Source organism: Entamoeba nuttalli (assembly GCF_000257125.1).
Source record: "Entamoeba nuttalli P19 unplaced genomic scaffold asmbl_5981, whole genome shotgun sequence".
In the NCBI taxonomy this organism is placed as follows: Eukaryota; Evosea; order Mastigamoebida; family Endamoebidae; genus Entamoeba; species Entamoeba nuttalli.
In genome coordinates, this window is record NW_008577808.1 from 1 (window position 1) to 10,232 (window position 10,232).

The 10,232-nt window shown below is 24.3% G+C and overlaps 6 protein-coding genes across 6 annotated transcripts; 2 read left to right on the plus strand and 4 right to left on the minus strand.

Annotated features, from left to right (window-relative positions):
• Nucleotides 1-108: 108 nt before the first annotated feature.
• ENU1_144620 (hypothetical protein) lies at nucleotides 109-1,179 on the plus strand (the record flags this gene model as incomplete). Its single annotated transcript, XM_008860436.1, has 1 exon — nucleotides 109-1,179. The coding sequence occupies one exon, from the start codon at nucleotides 109-111 to the stop codon at nucleotides 1,177-1,179; it is 1,071 nt and encodes a 356-aa protein (XP_008858658.1).
• A 2,703-nt stretch (nucleotides 1,180-3,882) lies between these two features.
• On the plus strand, nucleotides 3,883-5,202 carry ENU1_144630 (protein kinase, putative; the record flags this gene model as incomplete). Its single annotated transcript, XM_008860437.1, has 1 exon — nucleotides 3,883-5,202. The coding sequence occupies one exon, from the start codon at nucleotides 3,883-3,885 to the stop codon at nucleotides 5,200-5,202; it is 1,320 nt and encodes a 439-aa protein (XP_008858659.1).
• Nucleotides 5,203-5,227: 25 nt separating this feature from the next.
• ENU1_144640 (hypothetical protein) lies at nucleotides 5,228-5,962 on the minus strand (the record flags this gene model as incomplete). The annotated part of the gene is made up of 1 exon (XM_008860438.1): nucleotides 5,228-5,962. The coding sequence occupies one exon, from the start codon at nucleotides 5,960-5,962 to the stop codon at nucleotides 5,228-5,230; it is 735 nt and encodes a 244-aa protein (XP_008858660.1).
• A 93-nt stretch (nucleotides 5,963-6,055) lies between these two features.
• Nucleotides 6,056-8,018, minus strand: ENU1_144650 (ankyrin repeat protein, putative; the record flags this gene model as incomplete). The annotated part of the gene is made up of 2 exons (XM_008860439.1): nucleotides 6,056-7,757; nucleotides 7,813-8,018. 2 exons carry the CDS (start codon nucleotides 8,016-8,018, stop codon nucleotides 6,056-6,058), a joined length of 1,908 nt encoding a protein of 635 aa, XP_008858661.1.
• A 59-nt stretch (nucleotides 8,019-8,077) lies between these two features.
• Nucleotides 8,078-8,296, minus strand: ENU1_144660 (thioredoxin, putative; the record flags this gene model as incomplete). The annotated part of the gene is made up of 1 exon (XM_008860440.1): nucleotides 8,078-8,296. The coding sequence occupies one exon, from the start codon at nucleotides 8,294-8,296 to the stop codon at nucleotides 8,078-8,080; it is 219 nt and encodes a 72-aa protein (XP_008858662.1).
• Nucleotides 8,297-8,601: 305 nt separating this feature from the next.
• Nucleotides 8,602-10,052, minus strand: ENU1_144670 (phosphatidylinositol N-acetylglucosaminyltransferase subunit A, putative; the record flags this gene model as incomplete). The annotated part of the gene is made up of 2 exons (XM_008860441.1): nucleotides 8,602-8,788; nucleotides 8,890-10,052. 2 exons carry the CDS (start codon nucleotides 10,050-10,052, stop codon nucleotides 8,602-8,604), a joined length of 1,350 nt encoding a protein of 449 aa, XP_008858663.1.
• Between the last annotated feature and the right edge of the window lie 180 nt (nucleotides 10,053-10,232).

Below are 10,232 nucleotides of genomic sequence, written 5' to 3' on the forward strand. Positions count from 1 at the left end.
TTGTGTGTTGTTTCTGATTTTCATTCTTCAACAATATTTCAAAATAAGAAAGAATAATAAAAATATTTAATGGCGAACTAAAAAATGAACTAAAATAGAATCAGAAAGATGTTTCAATCGATGACTATTTCATCTAAAGTAGAAACCTTACAACGAGAAATTGATTCTTTGAAAGAGTCAATAAACGAAATAAGGGATTTTTGTCATACTGTGATAAATGATAACAGTCAAATACAAAGGGAAAAGTTTAATATTGTAGAAAATAAAAAAAATAGCCAAATTGAAGAATTAGAAAATACGTGCAATAGACGATTTGAAGAATTAGAAAATACGTGCAACAGCCAAATTGAAGAATTAGAAAATACATACAAGAACCAAATTGAAGAATTAAAAATTGTGAATAATAACCGAATTAATAAATTAGAAAGTCAAATAGAAAAATGTGTTTCTACACAAAAGTTATATTCACAAAACAAAATTATTGAAGACATAAATAAGATTATAGAAGAAACAACAATGTCAAATGGATCAAATGAAATGGCTACTACTAAAGCAATAGAAACAATGATAGAAAAATTAAAAAATGAAAATAAACAATTATCTATTCAGATGAATGAAAATACAAGTCGAATTGAAACAAATGAAACAAATATTTTCATACATGAAATAGTGATAAAAGATATTTTAAAGAATATTCAAATACAAGATGCAAATAAATCATTGATTAAAGAATTGATAGAAGAAAAAATGAAGCAAGAAAATTTAATGGTCATGTATAAAGAACAAGAGTTACATCAAGAAAAAGAAAAATTAGATAACAAAAGTTCCAATTTAATTGAAATAACAAATGAAGTAGAAAATACCCAAAAAACTTATAATTCAACAGAAAAACAACCTGAAGTACCTTTAGTTGAATCTGAAGTTCAACAACTTGAAGAATGGACAAATAGAAAAGAGGAAATATATTATTTGATTCAAATAGATACATCAGTATTTGATCAAAGAATAAAGATTGATACATCAATCTTTGGAGAAAGAATAATGATGAATAAAGCACATATAATAATTATTATTGAAGATACAGAAGGAAATAAATTTGGAGGATATATTAATTCTAAAATTGATAACAGTATTCATGGTTATATAAATGATTCAAAATCATTTGTGAAAGTTATATAAATGATTCAAAATCATTTTTATTATGGATATATGATTCAAAATTATTTGTATTTTCATTAGAGTCAAAAGGAAGAATTGAAGGAATGTTGAAATTTGATATTGAACAACCACAATATGCATTTACTTTATATGGACAATCAAGGAATTGGTTGTGTAAATTTGGAAGTAATGATATTTGGGTTTTTAAAGATAATAATAATAAAGAAAAATCAGATTGTCGTCAGTCTTCCTTTGAATATAAAGGAATAAGAAATGTACTTTGTGGAGGAGAACAGTTCACACCAAAAAGAATTGTTGTAATTCAAATGAAATAATTTTTATAATTTTTGTTTTAATTAAAAATAACCAGTGATATTATTAACCTCCAACAACTGTATTAAAGAAACTGAAAAGACTATTTTCATTGCTTCAAATAAGGAGTTTGAATTAAATAACTGAAATAATAAATTGTATTTGGTTTATTAGTGAATAAATATTGATATAAAATGTATAAAATAATACATTTAAAATAACTGTTAAAGATATTATAATTCATTAAAAACTATCTTTTTATTTGATTTTTTTTGTCAATTAATAAATTCTTTATTCAAACTTCTTTATAAAAAATAAAAATATGACGATTAATTAAATACTAAAAATTTAACAATAAATATTTAATATGATGTGTTTAACATTCCCAATATAAAAAAATGAGTTTAGCAGTAGATTAAAGTCAAGACAAATACTTTTCAATGTAATGATTCAATCATAATATACGTAGCTATTTGAAAGGATAATTATTTTTTTTTAGATTTGCACATATAAAAGATAAAATAGTACTATTCACTATGGAAAAATAATTCAATTGATATCATTTTTGCCTGATAACCAAAAAATAATAGAAGTTCTTTTTATCATTGATTTATTCAACTTATGTAAAAAAATTAAAATAATTCATTATTTTTAACATAAACATTTCTTGTTATGCCTAGTATCATTAATTAATAATAGGATTACCGTTGATAATTAGTACTTTTATTATTTTTATAATAGTAATCACTTTAAAATGTGAATATTTAATTCAATATTCAAAAATACTTTTTATTATACCTCTATAGTTGACCTTTGTCACAGAATTGCCAACTTCTACTAAAGAATTGAATAAAAAACGTTAGTTTTGGTATAAAAATACTAATAATGACTATTTCACATTATCTAATAAAAAAATACAAAATATACTGCTGGTAAGTATTTTTTGATTATTTCATTGTAACTCTTTCATTTTACTATTTTTATCAATTTATGAATTTTATCTGAATAAAATATTAAATTTTCGTTGAGATGAAACAAATTGGATATAATTTTGATGTTCAATACCTTGTTCTTATTTATTAATCTAAATAACAATTATTACCATTACATGGTAGGTTCTAATAAATAATAATAACAAAAATCTATTCATATAACAAAACGACTAAAATATTATCATATGTAATTTCAATAAATTACTAACTATAAATAAAATAATACTTCTAGATTAAAGTATATAACCATGTTTAGACACGTGTTCTTCGTGAAAAATAGAGTTTTTAATTCTTTTTTGAGTAAAAATATGGGTTGTGATTATGAATATTCAGTCCAATAGTTATGGACCATTTAACAAACAAATTAAATAATAAACATTTGCTATATGCATCAAAATGAATATCACTGAAAAATAATTTAAAAAAAAAGACTTTTATGTGTATAAAATATTAATAACTTTTCAATAAATGAACATTATAAATATAGAATAAGAAGTACAATCTCATCCGTATAGTACGTTTCTTGAATAAAAACTTTTTTAATACTATTGTTTGTCTAAATATTATAATATTATAATAAACAAACAATTATTTTAACATTAATATGCTTCATTAATATGCCTTAACTTTTTTTAGACATTGAATCTACTTTTTTTAATTATTGAACGAATAGAAGAACCTCTTCAACAATAATATCTAATCTTATTTCTTAATAATTTTTTTTTGAAATCAGTTGTAATAAAACTAATATGAAGAAAGTATTAGCTTATATAAAAATGAATGGATGTCTATTTGATGAGTTTAATTTCATAAAAATAAATAACTTCAATGTATAAGAAATACTTTATTATTAATTGAACCGAACCAAACTGCAATAATTGAATGGAAAATACTTTAAATATTAAAAATAATGTTTATAATAAAAAAAGTTAGAAGAAAAAGATAGATCCAATGACATATACAAGAATAATACTACTCTTTAAAATATATTTATATATTTATTCCTTATTTTATTAAAGATAAAAGAATAAATAATGAAGTGAAGATAAATTGTCTAATTAAATTATAAAGTATTTATCTGACTTGTATATCATTTGAGGCAATAGTCTTTTTTAGAATAACATTTATAAAACATGAAAATACAATGGACAAAATAAAATAGTCAATTCTAATCTTCATTTGTTAACCTAAACTATCATCTTTGAATTGAAAAAACTAAATCTGCAATCAACAAATGAATAAAAATACTAAACACTGATTGAAAGTCATTTAGATTACTTCATCTTTTTTCGTTTCGCTTCTGAATCTTTCTTTAATTCCTTTCTTCTCTACTATTGATTTTTGTTTATTTTTATTTTGTTATATAAAACTAATATTCTTAAAAAAAGAACTTAAAAACAATGAAAAACAAAAAGCGATAATGTCACGAGATATGATGGTAGATCCATTACTTTCTGAAAAAGAACCACAATACCAAACTCAAGTGAGTGGATATATCATTACTGTTCCTAATGAAACTACACAAATTCGAAAATTCCTTGCATCAAATCAACGAATAAATCAATTCTTATTTCAACATAGTACATTTAGGGTTGAATTAGCCCCATTTGCAAAAGGAGGAGAACGTCTTGCTTTTCGAGCAATAAATGGACGTGGAGACAGAATTGTTCTTAAAAGATTTTTCCAACAAAGACCGCTTACAATGTTATTAGAAACAATTGAAAGACAATTAATTTGTATTTATTTAGCAAATACATTCAATAAATTAAACGTGTCACCAAATAAACTTCATTTCCTTCCAAATTATTTATTTATTCCAAGTCCAACAAAAGATTTAGATGGTAAAATTTTAACTCTTGAACAAACTGAACAAGCCGTTGCTGCTACATGTAGAACACCTAATTTTGTAGAACCTTATCTTAGTGGGTATTTTATCAAATATATTGACAACAATGGATGGATTAATGAATCTGAATTTCATTCGACATTACATGCATTTGCCCATTGGACATGGGTTCATACAAAAGGGGCATTATTGATATGTGATATTCAAGGTGTTAACGCCAATAATAAATTTTATCTTACTGATCCAGCATTACATCATATAGATCAAAATAAGTTTATGTATTCAGAAACAAATCTTGGTGAAGTAGGAATTTCTCAATTTTTTAGAACTCATCAATGTAATGCAATTTGTCAAGGATTACATTTACCAAAACATAAAGAACAGGTATTGCCAGACACTACAAAAGGTACTACAATTAACCCCAATGTTGATGCACGAATAAAACAATTTTATCAACATTCTCATCAACAAAATACTCCAATTCCACCTTCAAAACCATCAAATTTATTATTATTAATTAATAAATTATTATTTGCTCCAACGATTGGTAAATGTGTTGCTTTATTTCCATTTACTGCAAGTTCTGAAAGAGAAATGTCTCTTAGAGTTGATGATGTAATAGAAATATTATATAAATCGGATGGTTGGTGGATTGGTAAAAAAGGAGGTGTTCCAGGAATTTTTCCATCTAATTTTGTTCAAGAATTATTAGAAAAATTTTTGTTTGTAGCAATTGAAGATTTTTCTGGAACAAAAGGAATGTTATCTCTTATAAAAGGAGATCGTATTTATCTTCTTGCAAAATCTGGTAATTTGTATAAAGCAGTAAAAGGACCTCATGTTGGATTTATTCCAAAAACAATCTGTGCAAAAGTACAAACTGTTACAATGTAAAAATTATTTTAAATTGATATTTTTTTCATTTATATTCTTCTTCATTACAAGATTCTATAGTTTTATCTAATTCATGAATAAGAATTTTAATCGTTTTCAATTCTTTTTTATCTGCATTTAATTTCATTAATTTATATTCTTTTATAGTATCAAACCCAAGTTCAGTTCCTGGAAAATGATATTTATTTTGTGTTGGTCTTAATTGAATTTTATTCTTAGGTATATTTTGTTTCATTAATATAGGTGGAACTTCATTTGAAACAAAAGTAATTGTATTGTTTGCTGTTCTTAAATCAAGAATATCCTTTTTAGGATCTGTATTAGGAGGTACTTCATTTTCATTTAATTTTTTTGAATTTGTTATTATTCCATCAATAATAGGATTTTCTTCTGTTTGTCTTTTCTCTAATTCAGTAACAACATATTCTATTTGTTGTCTAATTTCTTCATCTGCCGCAAGAAATTCTTTTTTCTTTAATTTTGAAGATAATAATAATTTCTTTGATACATTAAGTGGTTTTTTATCTTCTTCTTTATCTTCTACTTTTGGTTTTCTTGAATATTTAATAATCCCTTTCTTTTTTACATCTTTTTTATTTTCTTGTTCTTTTGTTTTTGTCATTAAATTATCCTCCTCTTCAAAAAATATCTCATCCTCATGAGTATTTGAATCTTCATTCCACATAACTGGTATTTCTAATTTATATTTAATTCTATCTATTAAATTAATAGGTGTATGAATAGATGACTTATCACACATGTTGCTAAAACTAACAAAATTATAACAATTTTTTATAGTAATTTTTTTGTTTTTATTTTTTGTTCAAATAATATTAATAACAAAAAAACTATTTTAATTAAACCATTCTTTACTTAACCATTGTTCTAATTTAGAAAATCTCATCTTTTGTACTATTTTCTTCAAATTTTCTTCATTTGTATTATGAATCATTGTTGAAAATCTTAAAAATCTATCTCCAAGAATTGTTGAACAAAAAATCGATGACTGTTTAATTTGACCTTCAAAATTTTGAAATTCTTTTAATGAGAACCAATCACTCAAAAAGAAATCAGGATAACTTTCACTATCTTCTGAATGTTCAAATCCATTTGAAAATGAAAGTACAACACAATCTTCTTTTCTAATTCCTGTTTTAAGTGCATCCATTAATGCATAATTTGAAGGGTTTGGTTGAATTACCATTCCTGAAATACAATTACCATATGGTTTAAAAAGAAATGGAAGTGAACAAGACTTCATAATTACTTCATTAGCTTTTTCACTTCCATTTGCAATAACAAAAGAATTAGAAAGTTGTTGATAATACGTAAAAAATTTTCTTGGAAATTCAGAAAGGGTTTGATTAGAAAATAAAGATGAGCATGCAATATCATAATAACGATTAGTATATTTAGTTGATGAATTGAATCGTCGTTTTTTTGAGACTCTAGTGTATTTTTCTATTAAAGGAAAAACCTTTTCTAAAAAATCTAAAGACAAACCTTTTGCAATTGAACCAGCAATAAATGCTGATATTCCAACTCCTGCAATTACATTACATTTAGCAATGAACATTGGAAATTTTTGTATTAATTTTTGTAATACATAAATTTGAAGAATTGGATTATCTGAAAACCCATCTAATGATAATATTCTATATTTTTGATTTGGGACATAAGTTAATGAAGTATCAGTTACTAATGTATCAATAGGATATAAATTGCATAATTCTTGAATGAGTATTTCTAGTTTTCTTTCCCTGTATTCTTTTGTACCTAAATACAATACATTCTTTATTATTTTTTGGGGGTTTAATGATATTCCTAATTTTGTTTCTTCTTTATTATCATTATTTGTTTCTTCTTCTTTTGTTTCTTCAATTTGAAACATTCTTTCTTCAATAATTGAGCTTATATCATCTTCAAAGTCTTGGTCAGACTCAATCTCCTCTATTTCTTTTAACGTTTCTTTTTGAACAGGTTGAACAATTTTTGTTTCTTCTTCTGGTTTTATTATTTCTTTTATTTGTAATGTACTTTTTATTGATTTTGTTATTTTTTGTGTAAAACTCTCTTTTTCTTCATCAATTTTGGTTATTTTTGGTGTGTAATTGTTAATCAACGCTAGAATTTCTCTTGATTTTACTGATTCAATAGCATAATTACTTGGTGTTTTTTCATTCTTTGTTTCAATGTCTGTACATGCTCCATTTTTTAATAATAATTCTACATTATCAATTATTCCACATAAACATGCAAGATGAAGTGGAGTTTCTCCATAGTTATTTTGTGTATTTAAAAGTGATGGTTGTAAATTAATAATTTTTTGCATAAGAGTTAACATATCTCCACCACTTCTTTTTGAAATTGCATGAAGTAAAGAATTACCTCTTCCATTGATAACAAGAAGGTTTGCTCCTTTATTAATTAAGATTTGAGTGATATTGTCTTGTCTTGCTTCAATAGCAGTATAAATAAGAGTAGAACCAATTACATTTTTTGTTTCGATTTTTTTAGGGAATACTTCCAGTAAATAAACAAGTATCTTTTCATAACTAAATGATATTAATTAAACTTAAAAGACATTAAACACAAATTTCATTCACAAACCCCATTGCAACAACACAATGAATAAATTTTGGAAACATTTCACTTAATTCTAACCAATTTTCAATATGTAATGTTTTTAAATCTGTCAAAACTTCATCTTCAAAACCATTTATCAACTTATCTTGCATTAAAATAATTTTACCTTCATTCTTTTCTTCTAAATCAAAAAGAGTTTCTTCTTCATGAGGTAATACCTGTAAACTCATTAATTCAATTGAATTAAGTTCTTATTAACCCAAAAAAAATAATGAAAAAAGAAATTAAATTAAGCAAGATAATCAGAAAGGAATTTATCCATATCCTTATATGTTCTTTCTTTTTCATATTCACTAATTAAAGATGTACCATCAAATAACTTTAATGTAGGGAAACCTTCAATTCCCATCTTTTCACAATAACCATTATATTTATCACAATCAATTTGACAAACTGTCACTTTTGTTCCTTTATATTTTCTGAATAATTTTTTATAATCATAAGACATCATCTTACAAAAACCACACCATGGTGCATAATACCTCTACTTTTTAATATTTTTTTTTCTTGTTTATTCATTTATTCAACAAACAACAAAAAATTTACCACCTTTCTTTTGCTCTCTCTCTAATTGTTGTGGAGATACATTAAATGAAGCAGAAACAAAAATAATCATCAAAAATAATAACATAAAATTGAATTGCATAAAACTACCTTAAAAAATATATTTTTTTAGTTCTTTTTTGATTTTAGATTGTATTAAAAATAAAATTAAAAAAAATATTTTATTTAAATGTCTTTTTAAAGTTCAAATTATTTAGTTCTTTTTTCTTCACCAATTTCACTAATCAATCCATTTCTATAACATTTTCTTGGAATTTCATAAGCTTTTTCAATAGATTCTTTAGGCCAAATAAAATTAAGGAAACAAGAAATTAATAATAAGAAATAATGTAAGAAGAACATAAAAGGACCAGAATAAACACCTTCATAATACATTCTAAAGAAATAAATATTGTTGTTTCTTATAATGTTTTAATTACTTTCATTAATAATAACAATTATCCTTTAAATAACAAAAATAGAATAAATAAACAAAACTTATTGAAATGACTGGGAAGATCATCTTGTGGCTTTTGAAGAACTTCATGATAAACTTGTTCTGTACGAGTTGCAACTCTTTCCCATGAATAAAACGATTTTACTGCATTATGAAATTCCCAAGAACGTTCTTCTTTACAAATTGGAATTACTTCTTCAACTTTTTTACATAAATCTTCAACTGTTGGCATTGAATATTTAATTAAACTATTTGGAAGTACTTCTTTAATACCGCCAACATGAGTTGAAATAACATGTAACCCACAACTTAATGCTTCAATAATTGCAATACAAAAACCTTCTGTTAACGAACAATTTAAGAAAATATCACCTTGAACTAATACGTCACGAGTTTCACAATGTTGAATAGCACCAAGTAATTTAACTCTACTTTGTAATTGATACTTTTCTCTCATTTCTTCAAAATTTAACATCATTGGTCCATTTCCTCCAACAATGAAATTTACTTTAGGATATTTAGAACAAATATATGGAATAATTCCAACGGCTAAATCAATACCTTTACGATATACTAGTCTACTTAAAATAACAATATTAATATTATTTGGATCTCTTTTACTTATATCTGGTTGAAATTTACTTGATTCTAACGCATTTGGAATAACATATATCTTCGTTGGATCTCTTTTTGCTCTAATACACATATTCTCTTTAGTACAATGTGATACTGCAATTGCTCCATCACTATTTGCTAGTGAATATTGAAGTACTGAATTTAACATAATACTAGCAAGTCCTTTTAATCCAAATAATGAATGTTCAGTAAGAAAAACTCTAATTCCTAGTAATCTTGCAAAAAACATTGACTCAAGACTTATTGCTGAAAAAGACTGATGTGCATGTAATATTTGAATTTGTTCTCTTATTAATATATTTCTAATCAATGCATGTTCACTCATTCCAGTTGGAAAACAACATTCATTAAACATTCGAAGTAATGGTAAATAATATACTTTAATTCCATTTTTTAATACTCTTACTCCTGTTCTATTCCCATATTGATGTGTTATGACAACAACTTTATGTCCATGTTTTACAAAAAAATGTGCAATTTGGTATTGATGAAATTCAACTCCTCCCATATTCGGATAAAAGAAATCTGATGCTAAACAAATACGATAACATCCTGGTGCTGGCTCCATTTATTAAAAAATTTTTATTCTCTTTTCAGTTGTTTTTCCTAATTTTTCATTTTTTTCAAGAAAAAATTAAAAAAACCCTATTTTTTTTGTTAAACGTAAATTCTCTTTGTTTTTTTATTTCTCTTCACAATAAAAAAACTACACCACCACAGAAAATAAAAAGCAATTAATTAAGTATTA